General features: G+C 29.7%; 1 protein-coding gene and 1 long non-coding RNA gene across 3 annotated transcripts; one reads left to right on the top strand and one right to left on the bottom strand.

Annotated features, from left to right (window-relative positions):
- Nucleotides 1-15,045: 15,045 nt before the first annotated feature.
- On the top strand, nucleotides 15,046-16,092 carry LOC147808659 (uncharacterized). The gene has a single exon (XM_087162661.1). The coding sequence runs from the start codon at nucleotides 15,046-15,048 to the stop codon at nucleotides 16,090-16,092; it is 1,047 nt and encodes a 348-aa protein (XP_087018787.1).
- A 2,583-nt stretch (nucleotides 16,093-18,675) lies between these two features.
- On the bottom strand, nucleotides 18,676-24,297 carry LOC147808660 (uncharacterized). Of its 2 annotated transcripts, XR_015433636.1 has the most exons (5): nucleotides 24,070-24,297; nucleotides 23,973-24,029; nucleotides 22,090-22,151; nucleotides 21,113-21,177; nucleotides 18,676-18,797 (listed from the first exon to the last, which is right to left on the bottom strand). It is a non-coding gene; the product is annotated as an uncharacterized LOC147808660 (long non-coding RNA). The 2 variants fall into 2 exon arrangements; XR_015433637.1 differs by lacking the exons at nucleotides 23,973-24,029; nucleotides 24,070-24,297 and adding an exon at nucleotides 23,473-23,727.

The following is a 24,297-nucleotide window of genomic DNA, read 5'->3' on the forward strand; positions in this document are numbered from 1 at the left end:
CGAAAAAAATGCTATAATAAAATGTCTTTCGTACCAGTTTTTAATCTTTTCCGTCTTGCTATATAAGGGCTTTCACCCATGCATCTCTGTATATTTTATTCTTGAATAAATGTTATAGCTTACAATCCGATATAAATGATAAATATCAGTAAAACGATTTTTTTCTTCTTCTTAGCTTTCGCATTTTCAATTCTCGATTATATTCGAGTGTGAAAATTTTTATCAGCATAAAATACAAAGCCGCTCGAATTATCTCGAGAGCACAAGTGAAGGGGTTAAGCCTCGATTCTCCAAAAATTTAGACTTCATGTGTAGTAGATACAAAAAGGAAACTTAGCAATGCAGTAATTCAAGAAAAACTCCATTTAACATCTTTGTACACAGCCATAAATATTAGGGGGACCAGGAAGTAAGGTCGTTTCGGTACATTTGATATTTGTTATCAAGATTTTATTTTTAATCAATAATGTTTTCATCCTCGTTAACTACAGCCTTTTAATGCCGGATGTAAAATGAATCGAAATGGAATGAAAAAAATTAATTATTTTTTAAGACTAACGAATATTTAATGCGCCGAAACGACATTACTTTCCGGAATATAATGTAAATACTCCTCAAAAAAATTTGAATGTTTAGTTGGGTAGAGTGTAGGAGAACTCAATGTTGCACCAGCTCCGTGTAATGAGTTTTGGGTTGTTCTGGTCTAACATAGTGAACGAAGAGAACATAGTTAAAATTAAGAAAAATTTGGAAAACTACTGTTTTGTTTTTCTATTCTAAAGCGTTACGCGAACGTAAATCAAATAATTCTCCAGAATTTAATTTATTTAGGTAATTTAATCCATCAAAAAAGCATAACAAACAAAAGCATGTTTTTTTAAAAAGTAGTTTTAGCCAGCTAAAGAAAATTGAAAAAAAGTTGACATTTTTAAAGTTTTTATTGATTTTAAGTACGATACGCAAATAAAAAATGCATGTCGTTTTTTTTTTTTTTTTCGGAATGCTTTAAACTTTTAAAGCATTCCAAAGTACAGAAAGTGAACAATTTTTTTTTTAGTTTCAGTACTAGCAGTTTTAAATCACTTAAGATTTAAACAATTCGGAGAACGTAGCCCTCAGAGCTATCTGCTCCTTCATCTAATTTGATTGGTACAATGAGGGAAGATAGGGGTGGGATAGATTTACGAAAACCTAAAATGAAATAATCATATATATAATGAATATATTAATGAGGGATACAATAATAAATTAAATCACTTTACAAGATCAACATATTTATACAAGAATGCTTTTTTAATTATAGTGGTACTAAAAAGAAAAAATCTTTCAATCTCCTATACTCATTTTGGCCTATGCATATTTTGCATGATTAAAAAGGACACCATTTCTTAAAGCTTTAATCATGATCTTTAAAGCTGTACCGAACAGCTACTAACACATTGTTTACATAGTGTTAATAAAAGAAGTATTTACATTATTTTAATCAATCACTGTACAAGACCAACGCCTCCTGTAACTGAAAGCCTCCACACGGTTTTTTTTAAAGGTAGTCCGATCAGACCATTGTGTAAGATATCCACTTTCCGAACGAGTCATTAAATACAAAATCTAGTTAAAATAAGAAAGTGGTAGCAAATACATGACTAAAAATTTTTTTTATTTATGAATATGATTGGTTTGCCTTATTCACTTGTCAACCACTACAGATTCAATTCTCATATATATTTGATAAATTTCTCTCAATTACTTTTATAAAAGGTTTTGGGTTCATGCGCACAACTGGTTCACTTTTTAAAAACCAGTCTACTAGTTCTAAAAATCGACTACTTATAAAAGACCGTGTGGAGGCTTTTTGATGTAGGAGGTGTTGACAAGACACGCTATACTAATTCATTATATAAATTATAAACATGTACAATAAAGAGATAATTAATTTAAACAAACACATATTAGAGAAAGCAACAATTTAATGGGAATATCAATGTATTTTGGGTACGTTTATCATTTAATTTCTTATCGTAATTTTAAGTTAAATAAATTATGGATTATTTTCCGGTGAATTAATAGTTTCTCCTTCATATTGATCGGAAGAAATAATTCGTAGAGTCGAGAAATTTATTACACGTTGAATGCCATGGGGGACACCGGTGACCGTCACTGAGTTTGTTCTTAGCGCCACGGGGTCCACCGGTGACCGGCGAGGCCAAGATTATTAGAAACACATAATTCGAGTAAATTTTTAATATTTTTATATTATTATCGTTACTAAAATGGTTTGATGAAATAAATGCAATATATAGCACGTAAAATAGTTTTATTATAAACACAGAGATGCCAACTTGCTCCGAATAGAGAATAAATATTTTCAAGTGGTAGTTTATTAATTGTAATTCTTGGTGTAATAAATTCAATTTAATAGATTTTATAACCACCACTATTTCTAAACAATTCGTAGGCTTATATTATTCATCACTTTCTTCAGATCAGTCATGCTAAACACTTTAAAAAACTAACAAAGTCTGTTTAATTTGCAAATTTAGTTTGTAGTTATTTACCGTTTGGTCAAACGAGCAAGCCATGTAAAATTAGCGTGGCATTCAACGTGTTAAACAAAGGTACACGCACTGAACCTTTATTTACCTAAATCAGTTTATCATAGTCTCATTATTTTTATTTTATGTTAAATTTCAGAACAATGTTTTTTTTTTTTAAAGAAAACTGAAATTGTGAATAACAGATGTTTGAAATTTTGGGGAAAATATGTTTTTATTACACTTCACAAATCATTTTATTTTGGTTCTAGATCTTTATTGTTTTGATGGGTGACAAAATAATACAAATATTTCTATACTAGCTCTATGTAAATCATCTGTCTTTTGACAGATGGCAAAACTCTTGGCACAATTTAAAAGAACATGCTTGAAATTTTTAGAATTGGGATCCTTTTTACCCGTGAGTTTACTCTATCTACTGAGATTTTTCTAGTTGTATTTCTCACCTTCCATTTTTTGTTGGCAACTTTATATCTTATATTTCAAATCACTTTTGTTTCTTCTCATGCACGTTTGGCTAAACATACCACACTGAACAACTTTTGATTTAATGATCGGATCTCTACATTCTAGGACACAATCTTAATGGTTCGAAGGTTAGACTTCAAATATTCTAATTAATTAGTGAAGCTGACGAAATCAAACACAAAAAGTACTATCTTTGAATAAACATAACCCCTTATGATAGATTTAGATTTTTTACAACCAAAATATAGGGTGAATCCGCAATACGTGAAATACGGTCCCCATAGTTTGGTCAGGAAAGCGGTCCAAAATTTGTTATATTAATGTTAATTTTATTTATGGCCTAGTTCGCCATATCTCGTGAATTTTTTGGGAGAATCGAAAAAATTTTGGACACAATTCTTTTATTCAAAGATAGTTTCATTCAAAAATTAACTTTTAGTAAATATTTATTAGTTCTTATTCTTTTATTTAATATAGTATATAAGTATAGAAAAAATTTAGTTGCAAGGTATGCAATTTTTTGCATGTAGAAAGTCGTCCATTTGAAACTCAATTCCTCAAGAACTATTAGATCTATTTCGCGCAAATATTATATTTTTCCTTGTAAAATTATATTTTTTAAAATGATACCAAAAATTTGTATACCTAACAATTCAAAAAAAAATTTCTACCATTTTTAAATAAGATAATAAAAAATAATACTCAGTAAAAGTTATTTTTTATATTCAACTATCTTTGAATAGACGAATTTTATAATTTTGTCCAAAATTTTGACCAAACTATGGGAGCCTTATTTTCCAGATTGTGGCTGCCCTCTACATTTTTGGGGAAAAAATCCTAATTCATCATAAATTTATGTCAATTCAGAGATGTGTCTGATTTCGTAACTTAAAATATTGTCGGCACTAATTCCTCCCCTCGAGCCCTTAAAATTGAGTCTAGAATGTGCCAAGAATAAAATTTTTGTACAACCAAAAGTTCTTCAATGTGGTCATTTCTTTTTGCGGCCTTCATTCATTCAGAAACTTCAAAAAAATTTTACTATCAAATACTAATAAAGCACTAATCTGATTAATCACCCTCAGCTACGCCCAAGAATTAAAAAAAAATTATTGTTATCACTTGGCCTCTGATTTTCGATCCCTGATTATAAAGTCTGTTTCATCACCCCTTTTCAGACGCGACCAGTTGTGAAAAATTTCACTGCTACTTTCACTGTGACACACAGACACACACTGTGACACTGTGTATCACAGTCTCGTTGGAAAAAAAATACCTTGAAAGAAAAAGTTAACAAACTGTAGAAAAGCTATGAAGAATTTTATCAACACGGGGACATTTTTTGTCTCACAACATTACTAAAAATTTTCTTATTAAGTTTGCACTTTGCTGTACATTTAATTCAAAATTAGTATTCTTTAAAACAAAATATCGAAATAATGTCATCATTCGCCATTTTTAAATGTCAATAACTCAACTACTAAAATTTAGAGATTAGATTTTTACAGTAATAACATTATGAAAATATTAGTAACGTGAAATGAGGAATGAGTTTTAATTTAATATTTTACCTGCGATAAAATCTTTTTCTTATGTCATTTTAAAATATTACAAGAATTAAAAAAGCTCCCATATTGGTTATTAAAAATCATACTACTACATACATTAGTTATTAAAAATCATTACTTATCATAAAAATGACTACTAAGTATAATGATTAATAATTTTAATTAATTACATAAAAAATTGATGATATCCATTAATTTTACTAAAAACTAAATATATCGATTATTTATTAAAATATTTAATCGATTAATTTATACCAAACTTTGATAAATCATAGCAATTAATCGTATTGATTGATAGAAAATATCGATTAATTTTATATTGAAATAATCACAGTCACTGCTACTTTTGAGTTCCAGTAGCAGAAGTAACAGTGACTGAGAAGTAACTGTGACTTTTGCACATCTCTAGCTCAAGGTGGAGATGTGTCAAAAGTAACGGAGCTTCGACTTGTCACAGTAACTGCTCCAACCAAAAAGTTGTCACAGTGAAAAAATCACTACTACTGTCACTGTGACGAATTTCACTGCTACTGTGACTGTGACAAATTTCACTGCTACTTTCACTGGGACAAATATCACAGCTACTTTCACTGTGACAAATATTACAGCTACTTCACTGTGACAAATTTTACGGCTACTTTCGCTGCTTCAAAAATCAGTGACAATGTTTTTCACAGTTTCCTGTGACAGCCTGTCGCTGCTCCATACTGTGCCTCTGTAAGCATTTTCCTTGTTAAGCTGAGATAAATATTACCGTATTTTTTATCGAATATTATAACGGTTAAGGGTGTCCAGTCACTGTTTCAATTTGAACGTACAGCCAAGATCTCTATTTTGATCATTTGTATGATCTTTTAGGATTTCTATAATTAGATATATAAATTTTTCAGATAATGTAGAATCTTTACAATAATCTTATTGCAATATTTTTTTCTCGCATATATTTGAATATAGTTAAACTTTTATTTATACTAAAAATTTGAAGCAAAATACATTTTGTATTGATTTTGTTTTCCTTCAAAAGAAACTGAGTGTTTTATTATAAATATAAATTATAACTTATATATATTATAAGTTATAAGTATACAGTATATTAAGATCTGAAATTAAAAAATTTATATTTTTGCGAGTTTGTCAAATATGATCGATCGAGGCAAAAGAAATTATTTAAAGACTTTGTATTTTTACGTCAATTTATTTGCATTTATATTTTAAGGTGTAATATAAATAAAATTTTCTATCTTATTCTCCTCCCCCTGTTGCTTTTGTGAAATAAAAGTGATAAAAAAGAAAATAAAAGAAATGAGCCAAAGAAAAAAAAACAGAGATAGTGAGAAATCAGAAAAAATGAACACATCAACAATAGCTTACACATGAAAATTTTACGAAATATGCCTCAAATATTTTTAAGTATTTCCTAATTTTAATGTTAAATATCAAGCGGCAAGTGTGGAGGGAGGTGTGTTGTGGCTATGAAGCTGCCCTCTCACTCCGGAGTTCCGAGGTTCGATTCCTGTCGTTATTATGTATATAGTTAAATTTTTGTTTATAAATTTACATCTATAAAAATGTTGAGATAAATATGCAAAATTTATGTCAGCATTTTTATATCTACCGAAGTTAAATCAATGTCAGTTACATACATATGATATATTTTGTAATCTTCTATTTTTCATTTTGTGATATTTTTTAAAAATAAATGGTAAAATGCCAGGTTCAAGAATTTCTTTAAAAGGTCCGCCTTATAGTAGAACGAATTTTTTTTTCTTTTTAATATTCCATAGAAAATAGGTGACATTTCCAAGTTCTACATTACATTTTATAACGAATTAATATTTGATTTGTTTTATTTATTATACACCTTTTGAAACATCGAGTAATTTTTCTTGAGGACAATGCAACTTTTTTTTTCTTTTTTAATTTCCATCCTCTCCTATTCTGTGGATAGAAAGTTTAAGATTGAAATGAAAAAAAAAAAAAAAATAGTATCTTAAAAATTCTGAAATCTGAATTCAGTTACATTTTTGTGCTCACAGAATGTGATAATTCGTTATTGAAGTCTTTTTCGCTTTTAACGCTAGGGCATTCGTCTATAACACTCTCGAGTTCAATTTGTGCATCTTTCTTATTACTTATCGATTCTTAATCACGCATCTATGCATGCCCAACAAAAATATTGATTAAATGTTATTTACTGAAATAAACAAGAATTAAATCGCTAAATTTTTTATATTCATTAATTAAACTAATATAAAGTGTTTTCAACTTCCGAACGGCAAAATTTAATAGAAAAAAATGTTTCGTGGCGTCATCTGTTGGCTCCTACTTTATTGACAGTCTCGTCGGGAAAAAAAATGCCTTGAAAAGAAAATGTTAACAAAATGTAGGAAAGCTATGAAAATTTCATCAATACGGTGATATTTTTTGTCTGACAACATTACTAAAAATTTATTAATTAAATTTGCACTTTGCTGTACATTTAGTTAAGAAATTAGTATTCTCTAAAACAAAATATCGAATTAATGACTTTCTTCATCATTTTTAAAAGCCAATAACTCAACTACTAAAATTTAGAGATTAGATTTTTATTGCAATAACATTATAAAAATATTAGTAACGTGAAATGAGTTTTAATTTAATATTTTACATGCGATAAATATCTTTTTTTATGTTATTTTTAAATATTACAATTTGAAAAGTTCCCATATTGGTTATTAAAAATCATACTACTATATACATTAGTTAGTAAAAATCATTACTTATCATTAAAATGACTACTAAGTATAACAATTAATACTAGATATACCGATTATTAATTAAAATATTTAATTGATTAATTTATACCAAATTATGACAAATCATATAGATTGATAGAAAATATCGATTAATTCTCTATCGAAATAATCACAGTCACTTTTGAGCACCAGTAAGCAGAAGTAACAGGACTCAGAAGTAGCAGTTTAGTCCTACTCTAGCTCAAAGCATACCTGTCAACTTTCATTCTTTCCGAGAATGGATTTTCAGAGTGTTTGTAAAACAATAAACAATCTGACTCAAAAATATATTTATATTTTGATTTCGTTGAAATTCACTTGCGTAAGGATAATTATGCTTTCATATATTTATTGAAATTATTTATATGTAGTGATGGTCTAACACATTTATAATTATCATTACAATTTAAAGAGTTAATTGGAATAACCTGAGTATTACTAGCACTTTAATTATGCAAATAAAGTCTTCTGGAAGATCCGGAAGAGTTGGCAGATATGTCAAACAAAGCCGATTATAACAGCATAACAGCCTATTACGCAGACGATACCGGTATTATTATTAATTCCAGAAACCCAAATCATGCTCTTCAAAAACTACAAGACCATATAGACGAAATAGAAGACTGGTGCTTAAAATGGAAAACTGCAGTAAATGCTGGAAAATCACAAATATTAATTATACAAAAAAGAAGAATTAAAATACTTCCACAACTTCAACCAAAAATGTTCAACATACCAATACCAATAGTTAAAAAAGCAAATTATCTTGGCCTTATAATCAATAGCAAACTCACCTGGAATGATCACATCAAAAGCACAATAGATAAAGCAAATGCAGCAATAATAGCCATACAACCATTAATATAATAATAGCCATACAACCATTAATATAATAATAGCAATAATAGCCATACAACCATTAATATATATTTAGAATATGTCACTTAAACTAAAGAAGCTACTATATACAGCAATGATCCGCCCAATACTTACCTATGCCTCACCTGCCTGGACAACGATACCTCAACATCTATTGAAGAAATTAAACCAATGCCAAAACAAGATCCTTAGAAAAATAACCTGTGCAAGATGGTTCATCCGGAATACCAATATACATGCAGACCTCAAAATACCAACTCTATCACAGCATATATACAAGCTAAACGCAGATTTTTTTCGATAAAGCCATAGAATGTAAAACAGCAAATTTTAATGAAATCTTTAAATTTGAAAATTATATCAAAGATAAAAACTACAGACCAATAGCTGCACATTTCACCTCCGACGCCTCATATCATAACTATCAAAACAAATAATTTCATCAACCTTTCTGAAAATAACGTTTACTCATCATGCTGATACAATTCTGAACAACTCCAAAATCAAACAAACACAGTTCAGAGCAAGCTGCTCAATTTATTTTTGATTCCTTTTTAGTTATGAGAGTAAAGAGCTTGAAACATTCATAAAAGCAACTCCATTGCCTGCTTACCTCATTGCTCAACCAAAACTGTTCTAAAATTCCAGATGAATGGAATCAAAACACTAGGACTAGGCAGATATGTCAAAGTCATTTAATGAAGAAAAGTAACTAATTAGCAATTTACACAACCAACTCAATAAAATCAATCATGCCTTCCGCGCTCATGTACAGCGCAAAAAGCTTTTTCAAGTATATTTATGACTATGATACTGATTATTAGAACTGGCTATCTTAAAATTAAATTAGAAAAGTATTATATATTGTATATACTGGTAGGGTAATAAATAAAATTTTTAAATTTAGTTTTCATTGTTTTCTTTTTATTGAAAAAAGCCATTAGACATTAGCTTTAAGATTGACATTGAGATTCTAAATTTTAGCATTGAGATTGAAAACAGTAAATTTTTGATGTTGTAGGACTCACTGATTGCCTGAACTTGAATAAAGTTTTCATAGTATCAATTTGGTTGTAAGCGCTAAATACAGAAGAATTCTCAAAATATTCGGGATTAAAATGAGATTTTAACAATTTTAAACTTGTAGACTTTGTAAACTTGTGGAAGTTTTATACACCTTGCTTGCCGTTTCACTTAATATCTTACTGCAGATAAATTCGTTATCATATGTTATTTGTTTGTACTGCAGACTAAAGCATTGAAGAATAAAGGGCGATACTGTCTAATGTATGTTAACTTTGTGTGTTGACGATTAACTTTCAAGGAATGACCGCGAAGTGTATAAAACACAAATAAATATTCTTCTTTAAACCCAATTAAAGTATGGCCTATACTTTAATAATTACCTATACTATATAGTTCATCTATCATTACATTTCACCTTTCTCTGTGTATTGTTGACTCCTTCCATGGCTTGCAGACTGATTGTAATTCTTGTGCCCTTCGATAAGTTGAAATAAAATTTTAAGATGAAGTTAAAAATTTTTCTATAGATTTTTAGGCTTCAAATTCGATTACATATTTTATTTTAGACTACTTGAATTTATTTTTTCACACGACACGAATGGTTCTTCAGATAGAGTTGAAATACTGGGGAAATACCTACTATCTCAACTCTATGGTTCTTCAGGTTAATGCCACATGCCCTTCCCCCTTCCTTAAATACCCCCTTTTTTCTGGCATATGACAGAGAGGGAAAATATCAAATACTTCAGCTAGTAACTGCTTTAATTTAATTTTAAAAAATGCTATACGTAGAGAAAAAAAATTCATTGAAAAATTTTAGACTTTTTATAATTTAGAAATTATTATTTTTTAGAATTTTCATTGATTCTTAAGTCCCGAATTCGATTATGTATTTAATTTTAAGGCCACTTGAATGTTTCTTAAGTTATACAAACTACCTCCCCCTCCCTCCCAAAAATAATTCGTGTTGCTCATAACAATGTGTAGAAAGTGTGCAATTCTTCTTTAGTTAGTAATTGCTTTAATTTAATTTTAAAAAAGCAATTCGCAGAAATTGAAATTTGTTCGATTAAAAAAATTTTAAAAAATACTTCTACAATTTGGGAGTTGTAAGGAGAGGGTACAATAGATAACGGTAGATACAAGGCTCAATTCCTTTTTAAAAATATGACAAACTATTCGCGAATGTAGCAATATATTTTTGCATGGCTGGCGACACACAGGTTATAAAATCATTTTTACAACATGACTATTAAAGTGGTAATCCTTGTTACCGTGAAAAATAATACTTTTTGCGCAATATAACATTCATTATATCTAATATAATGAATGTAATGTTATATGTAATGTTAATTATATGTAATGTTATATTGCACACACTTTCACGCCAGGGTGACCCACCGGTGGGTCACGCTAGATTTTCTCATCTTGGCGGCGCACCGGAATAAAAACTGGTGACAAATAAATTTCATTTTTTAGTCCGGGAATAATAAAAATCCATAACTACCAATTGTTTTTAACAAATGCAATTTTTTTTATTATATATAAATATTGAATTGCTTTTTCGCCGTGATAAATTTGAGATTCCGACTCAAGCCTTCAAAGAGTACGGACCTGTTTTTGAACGCTCTTCACGAACCATACCTTTACATAGAACAGCCCGCGGCGGAAAAGTGCTTCCCTCCGGCCGCCATCAGCTTCCGACTAGCATAGATCAAACATCGCCAGATGACTTTCTCGAGAAATTGGGGATTCCCCCGCAATTTCTTCTTCCGAGTAATAACATGGACAGATATGAAGCGAGAGATTTCTTCTCTCATTTTCCATTAGTAGAACTGCTTAAAGAGAGCAGAATCTACTTTAGACACCTATGGAGACTAGATTATCGAGTATGTCCCCATTATGGCTACTTACAAAAAGGATCAGATGCCATAGCCTGCAACATAGATGTCCTAACACAAAAGATGAAGAAGGAAAAAGATCTTATGAACGAACTTCCAGATACCATTCCAGAACCTAAAGCTCAAACGACTGAGGAAGAGGACACAACCAAAGTCACAGAGCCTGTCCCAACCAATCTGCCGATTAAAATGGATACTTCAGAAATTCCTGATCTCCCTGAGAAAAGGAATAAGAAAAAGAGGAAAAAGGCGAAAACGAGTGTCCACCAGGTGACACTCCCTGACTACAGAAGGCGAGCCCACCCTAGTCCCAGCTCCCGCCATCCCAGCGGACCCAGTATTGACAGAAAGAGTGGAGATTGCCGTTCCGGTAAACCCCATCACTACTACCAATTCAAATATGGACATTTCTTAAAACAAAAAACTGAAAACCCTCATCCGAGGTTTGAAAATTGATACAGATATTCTCGAACTAGAGAAATATCTCAAAGAATTCGGACTTCTCCCGCAAAAGATAGTGCAGCTCAAGACAAGAAGTGGGCGGAAGCTTAGGCTCCTTCCCACTATTCCTCATCATCCAATGGGAATCAAGCAATAGCCGAAATATCTACAGCATTAGATCTATAATAGAGAGACCAGTTCAGATCGAGCGTTTCAGAGGCGGACGATTCCAGGTCCAATGCAAAAAATGCCAGAAATTTAGACACACTCAGCGCAGTTGTTCAGCCACAGTTCCCGCCTACATGAAATGCGCAAAAGACCACTACACGTACGAATGTACAAAACCATCCACAGAGCTAGCAACCTGCGTCAACTGTAATGGTGAGCACCCAGCCTGTTTTACGGGCTGCGGTGCAAGACCCAGGAAGCTCCCTAAAGAGAGGAAACTCAAGAATGCCACAGACTCTGCTACCAGACTCCTTAGACTTTTCCAAGACATGAAAGAACTACTCAAAGATGAAGAGCTAGTTAAGCTGCTTCGCTCCCTCCTCCATGAGTCCCAGATTTAGTCCCTACAAGTCATCTCCTCATATGACTTACTCAGCGTTTGGCTGTGGTGAACTTTTACATATATTTCTTCATGAAATTTATGCCTAATCAACTTAGGACTGTTTAGTTTCGATGAATCAGTTAGCGGCGCTTTGCGCCGAATACTGAGATACTCTACATTTCCAGCATTTCGTGATAAATTTCCTTACAGTGAATTGTTATTGTTGAGAATAGATTAACTCCTCCGAATATTATCTAACATTGAAATAGTTCTTCTACCAATATTTTATCTTTTCCCGTACCAGTATTTTCCCTTTTCCCGGCATGAACGTGTTAAGTCTATGTTTCTTTCAAAATGTTAAATAGAGTTGTAACCAACTAAAAAGAAACGCTAGCAGAATTTACAAACAGTTTGAAACCATTTCCTCCTAAGTTACCTTTTAAAAAGACAATTACTGATTTCAAGAAAGAAAAGAGTGGTACCACGAGTGGTTTATTGGTAGTATTAACTTTGAAGAAACAAAGTAGTTCTGTCTACGAGAATATATTGACAGTATAAACGTTTATAATTGGATCTGAAAAACGATAAATTTCTTTAATAAAGTGACAAGTAGCAGAAAGAAATGTCCTCTAGGTGTTGACCTACATGCATAACTACCATTACATAACTACTTTTTTCATATAATAGTTTCCCATGCATATACTGCTTTTTGTGTGTTAGAATAAATAACAGCTTAAGATCACAAATTTATTGAATTCTTACTCTATGTCAACTAGATTTGATGAAATGGTTGTCGCAGCATATTGGTGCTTCGTGTCATTATGACGTGATTCCCACAATATCCAGTACCCATACTCTTAGCATACATGGGTTAACTTTAATTACCATGGAAGGTTGTATTTTTTTAGTAATTCAACTTTTCTTATGCGCCATAACAAGGTCCGAAACCTACTACACTTTTTGAAAAATACTATGTAGAACTGTAGACAATTTACAGCTAAAACTTTTTTTTTTGAATTTTAGTTTGTTTTTGCAACATTTAAAGAGCCTTGCTGAAAGATAAATAGAAAAAAAATGCATTTTATATGAATTTTGAAGTACATACATATAGTGACGTGAAAAATAAATTTGAATCAAATTTTTTACAAGAAACAATTTTCCAAAAAAGCATAAAAATTTGAGAGTTTCAGTCATAGCCCTGTCAAAACCCTTAAAAATGGTTTTATATACCAAAATGCATATTTATAAAAAGGCGAATTTATATAATATGCATTCTACCTGTTTTTAGCTTTTCCTTCCCTTTCCTTATTGAACTAAACCAAATTTCGATTGCTTCATGCGTTTAAACATAAAATACTCAGAATACCAGCCGGAGTCACCTAGTTCCTATTAAATGATATTATATATACTAACTACTAACTCAGTGGCGCGACAGCCCATTAAGAGGGCCAAGGCCGACTGTGCCCATCTCAGTTTTCTTGACCTTGGGCTCTGGGGTGCAGGAGCATATGTTCCGGTCAGGTGGTCAGCCGAACGCGGAACCCCCAGTGTTAGTTCCCAAGCATGCTTGGTACTCATTTTATCGACCCACTGAAGGGATGAAAGGCTGAGTCGGCCTTGCCCGGCCCAAGGATCGAACCAAGGACCTGTGGCACGACAGCGCGAAGCGCTACCGCTCAGCCACCGGGCGTCGATATTATATATATTGACCTAAAAATAGACAAATTTAATTATAGCCTTCAAAAGCTAAATACAAATATTCGATTTCGAGTGTATTCGATTCTTTAAGTATTCGATTTCCACCTAAATTACAGAAATAACAAATTTAGTTCGGCTACAGCCTTCTTCAAGAGCGATGGAGTTTTGTCAAAACTTATCTATCTTCAATCTAGATAGTAATCATTCTCTCTACGTTGAGCTGCAGTTCCCAATTCTCTGAATAGCGAGTAAGTAATTGTCCTCGCCCTCATTGGCGAGATTGTAATGCGCCAAGCGTAGCTTTCTAGCGTTCTTTTCATTCAATAAAAAATTACCAAACGTTACAGTCCATTTGACTCCAATAGCTCCGACATCTTTGGTCCTAGCGACCTGGAGCAGAACCAGCTCAATATGAGCACAATTAACTCAATAACAAGTCTTAATCGCCAACGTGGGGCAATTAAAACAAAAATAAACAAAATCCAAAAATTTTTGGAAGAACATTCAACGCAGCAGGATGCAAGCGCCGCTGCCATCATTCTCAAAAAGAAATTGAAAGTAGCAATGGAACTGCAAGCATCGATATCAGAACTGATAAAAGGATATACGCTACTTCCGGAAGAAATTGATCTAAAAGACAATCTAGATGTTGCTTAAGATATAGAAGATGAAATCGAAGAGATAGAGGTAAAAATCAACATTTTACTCTCTAAAATTGATATTAATAAACCTAATGAAACGGAATCAAATGCTTTATGTACCAACATATATAAAATTCCTGATTTACCATTACCTTTCTTTTCCGGAAAATATGAAGAATTTCAAAATTTTAAAATTCAATTTAATTCTATTATTGGAAATAATAAAGAGTTAGGAGCAGAATTATTCTTCGAACTATTGGGTACGAATAAAATTAAAATTAAAGATTCCCAATTAATATTAATTGAAACGTTTTTTGGTCATGTTGTATCGGGAGTTGCGAACAACTTAAATTCTAATTTAGAGAAAATTAACGATTCGTGTTTTTTACTTGTTAAAACAGAAAATCTTGATAAGGCGTTAACTTCCTTTTGGGAAAATGAAGATGTAAACGAAACAAAAACTCCCGTCAGTTCAGAATTAAATTATTGCAACGAACTTTTTGAAAACTCGTTTTATCGAAAAACTAATGGGAAATATGTAGTTCAGATGCCATTTAGGAAGGATATTAGTGAAAACAACATACCGTTGGGAGATTCAAAACAAATTGCTGAAAAAAGACTTAATCAATTATGGAAACGTTTGTCAAGTAATCCTGCAATGAAAGAATTGTGTGTTTCGTTTTTAAAGGAATATGAACTTTTGAACCATATGGAAAGGATAGCAAACAATTCTGATTTTGATGACAGTTATGGATATTTCCTTCCTCATCATGGTGTCTTAAAACCAGATAGCAAAACTACTAAACTTAGAGTAGTGTTTGATGCAAGCGCCAAAACTACAAATGGCTGTTCCTTGAATGATTTGTTATGCAAGGGAGGAGTGATACAAGATGAGCTGTTCTCTATTATGCTTCGATTTAGAAAACACATCTATGCCTTCACCGCAGATATTGAGAAAATGTTTAGACAAATCGAAATACTGCCTTCACAAACCAAATTTCTAAAAATACTCTGGAAAAATCACGAAAGTGAGCCTACTGAATCCTACAGACTTAAAACCGTTACGTATGGCACAGCATGTGCTCCTTACTTGGCACAGAAGACTCTTCAACAATTAGCAAAGGATGAAGAGAGGGATTTTCCTTTGGCATCGAAAGTTGTTATGGAGGAATTTTACATGGATGATTGCCTTACCGGTACTTCTAATTTAAATGAATGTATTAAGCTTCAGCAAGATTTAACAGAACTACTTAGAAGGGGAGGAATGAAATTACACAAATGGTGTACTAGCTTTGATTCACAAGACACAGAATTGGGAGACTTTTCGTTTGATCGTGACAGTAATGCAACAGTGAAGACTTTAGGGATGCGATGGAATAATAAAAGGGATACATTTCTCTACAAAGTTGCAGTTACGGAAAAATCAGATGTTACTAAGAAAGATGTTTTATCTCAAATTGCTCGTTTGTATGATCCTCTTGGTCTACTTGGTCCAGTCATCAGCAAAGCGAAGATTTTAATGCAACGGCTTTGGTTGCACAAGCTAGACTGGAACGAAAGGTTACCATCCCCTATTGCCCAAGAGTGGACTTAGTTCATTAAAACACTTCATAGTATAGAAACTATTCAAGTACCTCGTTGCGTTTTGAAGGAGACATTTTTCTCACTTATTCTGCATGGTTTTGCAGATGCCTCAGAAAAAGCATTTGGAGCGGTAATTTACTTACAGACAGTTGCAGATCCTGATGAATCTTTCAGCCAGCTTCTTTGCAGCAAGTCGCGTGTAGCGCCAATCAAGACTATGACTATTCCTAGATTGGAACTGTCTGCGTGTCTACTCCTTTCAAAACTTGTGAAAAAGATTGTAGAGGCTATGAAACTTAAATTTGATCATATCAAACTCTGGTCAGACTCAACTATTGCGTTAGCGTGGATTTATACTTCGCCTCACCTTTTAAAAACATTTGTGAGTAATAGAGTCTCACAAATCCAACAACTTACGTCTAATTGTGATTGGGGACACGTACCTTCAGAAATGAACCCCAGCAGACATCATTTCCAGAGGATCAGACGCTACAATCCTTGGATCCAATAAACTGTGGTGGACAGGTCCCGATTTTCTAAATAAAGAAAATTTTCAAGTTGAAACTCATTTCAGTGATGAACTCTTTTCTACCGAGCTGAAACCTATAGCGACTTCACTAATGACTATAAAAAATGACTCTTTTATTGATAAATGCCTAAGTGTTACAAATAATTTTCTGAAACTAATAAGAATTTTAGCCTTTATTTTTAGGTTTCTTTCAAATTGTAGAAATGTTAATAAATTTAGGGGTCCTCTCAAAGTAGAAGAATTAGATAAAGCCAGAAATGTTATTATAAAACAGTTGCAAGGTGAGTACTTTGTTGCAGACTTCTCAGCCTTAAAAAAAGGTAAGCCTGTTCCTGTAAATAGTAAATTGAAATTTTTGAATCCATTTTTAGATCAGGATGGTTTACTCAGAGTTGGTGGTCGGTTGACCAATTCTAATTTTAATTATAATTCTGTTCATCAAATAATATTACCACCTGGTCATAAACTTTCTAAGATTATTTTTTCTTACTTTCATTTGAGAGATTTGCATGTTGGTCCTCAAGGACTATTAAATACGGTAAGACAAATTTTTTGGCCAATTAGTGGCAGAAAATTAGCTCGTCAAGTTGTGCATGATTGTGTGCAGTGTTTTAAAATAAGGCCAACAGTCTCTTCTCAAATAATGGGTGATCTCCCTCCTGAGAGGGTGCCCAACAAGCACACAACTTTTGGGCTAGTGAAGGGACAATGCCGGCTCACCTAAAGTGCCATTACGGCGGGCTTTTCATTGCCGTATCGGTTCCGTTAATAAAGTGAAATCTGGGCCAGAATGAGGGCCAGTGCATGGCATTTCAGGCAAACTTCTGGCAATCGTTGAAGGACCGGGATTATTTTGTTGCCTCTGGATTGCTTTGCCATTTTTGCCTGTTAAATACCGGGGGAAAAATTTTTTTTCACAGAATAAAGAGAAAATTGCCGTAAAGGCTTTTATTGAACCTTTATGATGTCTTTTTTGCCTTTTTATCAAAAGCTGAATACGTTCACTGGCATACGTCGTTGCCTCGCTTGCCGTTAAGGCACCTTAACTGTAGACTGATTAGAAAACGTCTATGCCGTTTTCGCCCATATCGCACCTTTATTTCAGGTGTTTAGGCGAACTTCTTTGCCTTATTTACCAATACACCACCCTTAACTCACCTCAAACTCGGTTCAATAGAGTTTAAATGACGTCCTTGCCGGTATCACACCTTTATTTCAGATGCTTAGGCGAACTTCTTTGCCTTATTTGCTAATAAACCACCCTTAACTCACCTCCCACTTGGTTCAATAGAAAACTTTAATGCCGTCCTTGCCGGTATCACACCTTTATTTTAGGTGTCTCGGCATTTTTTTTTATTTTTTATTATTAGAACTTAGCTTTTAATTTCAAAGGCTTCTTGCTGCATTTTGTTACAATTCTTATTTAGGGAACATAAATTGTCACGAGTGTTTGTTCTACTCGGCTGATATCAGTGATAGTAATTTATTGATTCTTAGCTTTTTATATTGTAATATAACAACAACTGTCATTACATGCATACTGTTTTATGAAAATATAAAAAACAAAATGGTGTAAAACAATTATTTAATTTATAACCAAATGTCCAATGAATCTTCGTACAATAAAATAGACTTTTTTTTATTTCATTTTAAACAATTATAAGCGCTATCATTTAAAGTAGAAGCATATAAAAAAAAATCTTTTTGAATTGAGTATTTAAATTTTTTAAGCATTTTGAGATAGAGGAAATTAAGTACAAATTTTTATTCTAAAATATAACACAATGCAACTCAATAAATAAGTTATTTAAGTTTTTAAAATAATGCTTATATATTTAAAACCTACATCTAGCTTTTATTGATAGAAACTTACACACAAAAGTTTATTTATCCTATAATTTTGTGTATATTCATCAAGTCCTTAATTTTATTAAATATTAGATAAACAGTATATATCATAAATAGTTTTTTCAAAAAAAAATATTTTGTACTAGTAAATAATACACCATTTTAGTAATTTTAAATATATAAAAGCAGGAATTTTAACAACAATAAAGCTTAAAATAAACCATGAAGGAGTTTTATTTCCTTGTAACAAATCAATACATCTGTATACACTATTTACATATGGACAAATATATTTTCTTTATCCCATTCCAGAAGCTTTATTTCAATGAGCCTTTTTCCTGCAAAAAATAAAGCAATTTATTTTACTATAGATATATTAAATGTTCACAGAAAAAAAAATATCATTGATTTAAATCAACTGATTTTTTAAAAGCCATGGATTAAGACAAGCTGATTATTTTTACAAAAAATTATTAATTTAATTACAAAAATATGATATTGAATTTAGTTAATAAATATGCATTCTTTAGGTTGCATTTAAAAAAAACAACTAAGATCTGATTTCAGAGATAATGATAGTATTTCACTAAGAAATAATAAAAGAGATATGTATGTAAATTATTATAGTCATACATCCCTTTAATGATTATACTTAAGAAAAGTATTGATTTAAAGAAATAGATTTGAAAAAAATCAATTACTTAAATAAACTTATCATTTAACTATTATAATTATAAATACTTTTTATACTATGTAACTAATAAAAACATTATTTATAGTATGTTTAATTCAAGTCTTTTTTTTTCCATTAATAAGGTTACTTACTAAGAAAAGGTGAAAGGGATATGCAAGCAAATTATTATTTTTTAAAATAGATCAACTGCCAAACATATTAAAATTATTCACATTTCATTTTTTAATTATTTAAATGCAGTTCATATATATGTAGCTCATAGATATCAAGACTTATTCTACCCAAAGTAATTTAAAAAAGTTTTTTCAGCAATGCAATCTGATCTAAACTAATTTAATCTGCTTTAGATATCTAATTGAAAAATAGTATCACAAACTTAAACATTCATTAGCAAATTGAGAATGAAAAACATAATTATAATTCTATTTATTCAATTAGTTTTGTAATAATTAAATAATTTTAACCATCTTAGTTAGAAATGTTAACTATTGTAGCTATAATAATATTTTAAAGTAATGTTAAGTGTTATGAAAACAATTCATTCAATGTTTTGAATGGTAAACGTAGAAAAAAAAATTTTTTTTAAATGATTTTCTTAAACCCAACAATTTATTAACAATATTCATGTTATATTTAATTTTATTTAATGCGACATTATATTAATAACCAAATTGCTGGTACATTATACATTTATCAGTTAACTGTAAAAAAAAATTAACAAAAAAGTATAATTTGCTCTAAATATAAATTTTTTAATTCCAGAAACAAAGCTTGAATAATTTTTTTAATTCTATTAATGAGCGATTCGTAACAGTTTGAGATTGATAATTAGGAAATGTTAATAGTACTTCTGTAACCAGTATCAATTATTTAATATTATTTCATACCAATATTTATTTAAAATCTGCAATTAAATTCGTGACATCCTTAATAAATTACTTTTAAGTGGAGTTTCAATTATTTTGAAAGGAAGGCAAAGTAAATATATGTGTCTTGGCATTTATATATATATATATATGTATATGTATATATATATATATTACATCAGAAATACAAATCTTTTGATTATTCAAACTGATAGTTTTAGGAACTGCATTAGTATTTGTAGAATATGTGATGTTCTGAACACAGACATTGTCAGAAATCAGAGCAAAAAGCTAAAAAAACATGAGAATAAAGTTGTTTTTTTTTCTTTATCAGGAATTCAGAAATTTCAGGACTATGAACTCGGATATTATTTAACTTATTAAATAAACTATTATGCTAAAATAAATGGAGAGAAAATTTATACTTTATTATTAAACTATTAGTATAAAAACTTACTTTTATTATATCTTTCCTTATCAATTTTGTATCTTTTTATCAAATAATTATAATGCACCATATAAGAAAACACTTTTTAATTATCATTCATATAAAATATATATGATATATTGCCTTAAATATATAAAAATTTATATTATGTTAATGGATTAAAAAATAATTATGTTCCATGAAATTTAATTACATACTAATATCATAAATTATACACATCTAAATAATAACATTAATTAAACAATATTGAAATATAGCATTTCTATATTACGGGCAAGCAAGGTAGAGAATCATTCTTTATGGTATCACTAAAATCAAATTTAAATGCTGAATGTTTATTTTGCTTGCTAAATAAAGCTGCATACTTAAATATTTAGTTCTTTCCTTTTTTATTAGATATTTTGTTAATATATTTAAAGAAAAGAGTGGATATTTTTAGTTGTTTATTGAAAATATTAATTAATAGTTAAAGGAATAGTTAATTGCTATGAAAGACCTATAATTGGCTCGGTTAATTTCAATTGGCTTAAAATAATGTCCCACAAATTGTTTTAAAAAAACACAAAACCCCCAGTTTAAACAAAAAAAACTGGTTTCTTTTCAACCATATGGTAACCTAAGGTAAAATATAAATTTATTTCTTACCATCCTTTTTGTTGATTTTTAAATTTTGAGTTTTATCTTCATTGTTGATCTTCCATCCTGACTCCCTATGAAAGAAAAAAAAACTATAATTAGAATATGATAGTTGTAAAATTAGTTAAAACAAAAACAACAAAATCGAAACATTAAAAAAAAAACTGTTTCTAAAATCATGTATGAAGATTAATGTAAATATTTTTATTTCAGTTATGGAATATGACAATAAGTTCATTGTTTATCATTTATCTTGTTTATACTCTAAGCATGTGGTGTGTTAGAAGAACTAAATGTGAATTGGTAAATTCAATAAAACTTAGCACGAGCTTGTAGGGGAATACTTTTAGCCTTTCAGCCCAAATTTAATGTGGACAAAGTTTTTAATTTTTTTCATGTATTTTCTTAAGTAAAAAATATTTGCTAAAATAATTGCTTTAATACGAATATTATATGCTGGTGAAACTTATGGAAAAATGAAATGTTATATAATATTATCATTTCAAATAAAATAACGAAAAATATTTCGTTATTCATTCATAACTTTACGTAGTTATTTTAACAGTAAAAATAATTTCTTTTAAAATTTTGTTTTCTAACTAATTAAAAAAATAGAATGATAAAAAAATGTTATAACAGGCATGAAAACAGAGAAAACAAATACTAAAATATCGTAATGATATAAAATTGTCAGCACATCCTTTCACCTAATTTATACATTCATAAAGTGCATTTTTCATTTATTACGAAACCTTATTAAGAAATTATTAAATAAGAATATTGCAAAAATATAAATATAAAAGCTTATATGAGTAATAAAAACACTTGTTATTAATAAAGACTGTGTTAGAGAAATACATAAAGTGAACTTAATTTTGATAAGCACAATAATTATTAATTAAAAAAATCAAAATTCTTTTGCAAATCAAAAATATGTGATTTAATTGAAAAAAATATTAATATTTAATGTTTCACTATGTTCTTACCTTATTTTGCTGTTGATGGCTGTTGATCGCTGGATTAGCATTTCTTGGATCGTTCGCCCTGTCTTTCGATAAAAGAAAAGGAATAAATTAGAGTATGATCGTCATAAAAACAGTTAAAAATCAACAAAATCAAAACTGTTTCTAACTAATTATATTTTATAATTTTTGTTAAAAACAATTTTTTGATTTAAATGAAATTAATTTTGATTTAAAGGAAAGAGAAGGATCATATATTAAAATTACAGCGAATATTTATATTTTTGGTAACTGACGATAAGTTGAATGTTTACCAAATTTTACCTTACCAAATTTTCTCTTAAATTTTTTTTAATTCTAATTTAGAAAAAGAACTAGTCTTTTAGCCAATTAGAATTAAAATAAATAGATAAATTAGAATTAAAATAAATAGACAAATTCTAAATAAAGCTTTTGTTAGTTAGGGCTCCCTCTCAATTTTAAAAATAAAATTTCCTGAATTTTTGAGGAATAGTTTCCAACAATTTTTAGATTATATATTTCCACTACACAGTTATCATCATAAATTTTAATTAAACAGTTAATAAAAATTCTTTTTTGTAGAAAATGTATACACTTTCTTAAACACAAAATTGTCAAAGGTGAAGGCTGAACAGGTATATTTTAGAATTAACAACCATTTAAAAACTCAAAATAGTAAATTAAGAAGAAGATAAATTACATGAGATAAATTATAGATTTTGCACAATAACTGGAAAAAAAGAATTAGTAATCGTCTTTATAGCATTGAGGACCAACAATATTTAATACAAAAAGCTTTATTTCATGAAAAAAAATATTATACAGAAAATATTATTATACTTATGAATAAATTTTAAAAATAATAACCATGAAATAATATTCTAATTTCTATTCAAAAAAATTTAACGTAATTTTAAATTAAATTTGCTTTATAACAAATTCAGTTTTACAACATAATAATTTTATAACGAATTAATTCATTTTAAAACAAATTTAATCGTAAAATTAAACTTAATATAAAGATTTGAAATGTTCTTATACCTCTACAGCAATTCATTAAATGCAAAAGAAGTATAAAAACAACAAAATAAAAATTAGAAATACTGTCCTTCTATTTAATATGTCATTTTGTTATTTATTTATTTAGAACAAAGAATATATTATATTGAGTATCAAAACAAATATTTAAATTGTTTAAAAATATATTCTGAAAATACTCAAAAAAACTTTAAAAGTGGAAGTGTTTAGTGGAACAATTTTTACATGTTTACCAACGTTATTATTATTTTTTTTAATTTAAAAAAGTCAAAGCAGAAAAATATCAAAATTAAAGTATAATTTAAATATAAAGTAACTAATTAGAGATGAGAAAATTTAAACTCTTACTATTTATTTATTTATTTTATGGTGGTTCAAAAAATATTTCTTCTTATATCTAATCAAAATTATTATTTGAAACAATAAGTGACACCCGCGGTTTAGATAATTCAAATAATGTTTTTTAACAATCCTTCAGAGAAAAAATATGGCTACCGAAATGAAGTAAATTATTAAATTAATCAATGCTTCCGAAAAATGAAAGAAGCATTTTTAATTAATGCATAAGAAATCATAAATTTTTCTTTTATTAGATAGAGTTAATTGAACTTTTATTTATTAAAAAAATCGTCTAATTCATTTTAAAACTAAACTAGCAGCTTAAACTAAACAACAGGAAAGCATAAGATAAAATAGCCAACTGAAGTATTATAGTTATAAAACATAATTTCTAAAAACTTAGCAAATAAAATCAAAGCGAATTAAACTAATTTTAAAAAGCTATTTAATAAATAAGTTAAAAAATTTTTTAAATTACATGAACTAAAGAGAAAAAACTTGTTACTTACTTGCTCTCAAGTGGCGCCATTTCTATTTTTCGAAGAAAGAAGAAAACTAGGGGCTACCTTTAGAAACTAGGGGCTACCTTTAGAAACTAGGGGCTACGTTTATCTCCTTCTTTTTACACCCTTTTCGCCAAATGAATCTTTTAGCTTGTTCTATACAAGTAATCAACGACCACCTACTGAGCAGCTTTTCCGTACTTGAAAGGAATGTTTCTTAGAATTGGGGGTAGGGGACAAAATGTGCTTCCCCACATTCTTTTTAGTTCAAGGACTTCAAACATACTTATCTGGTGATTTCAAACCGTAATGAATATCTATTTTGAATTCT

This window comes from Parasteatoda tepidariorum, chromosome 5 (assembly GCF_982258835.1).
Source record: "Parasteatoda tepidariorum strain Cologne lab strain chromosome 5, Ptep-v5.0, whole genome shotgun sequence".
NCBI classification, from domain to species: Eukaryota; Metazoa; Arthropoda; class Arachnida; order Araneae; family Theridiidae; genus Parasteatoda; species Parasteatoda tepidariorum.

Excerpts from the sequence above, each read along its gene's own strand:
- LOC147808659 (XM_087162661.1), top strand. The coding sequence starts at position 15,046 with ATGCCATTTAGGAAGGATATTAGTGAAAACAACATACCGTTGGGAGAT.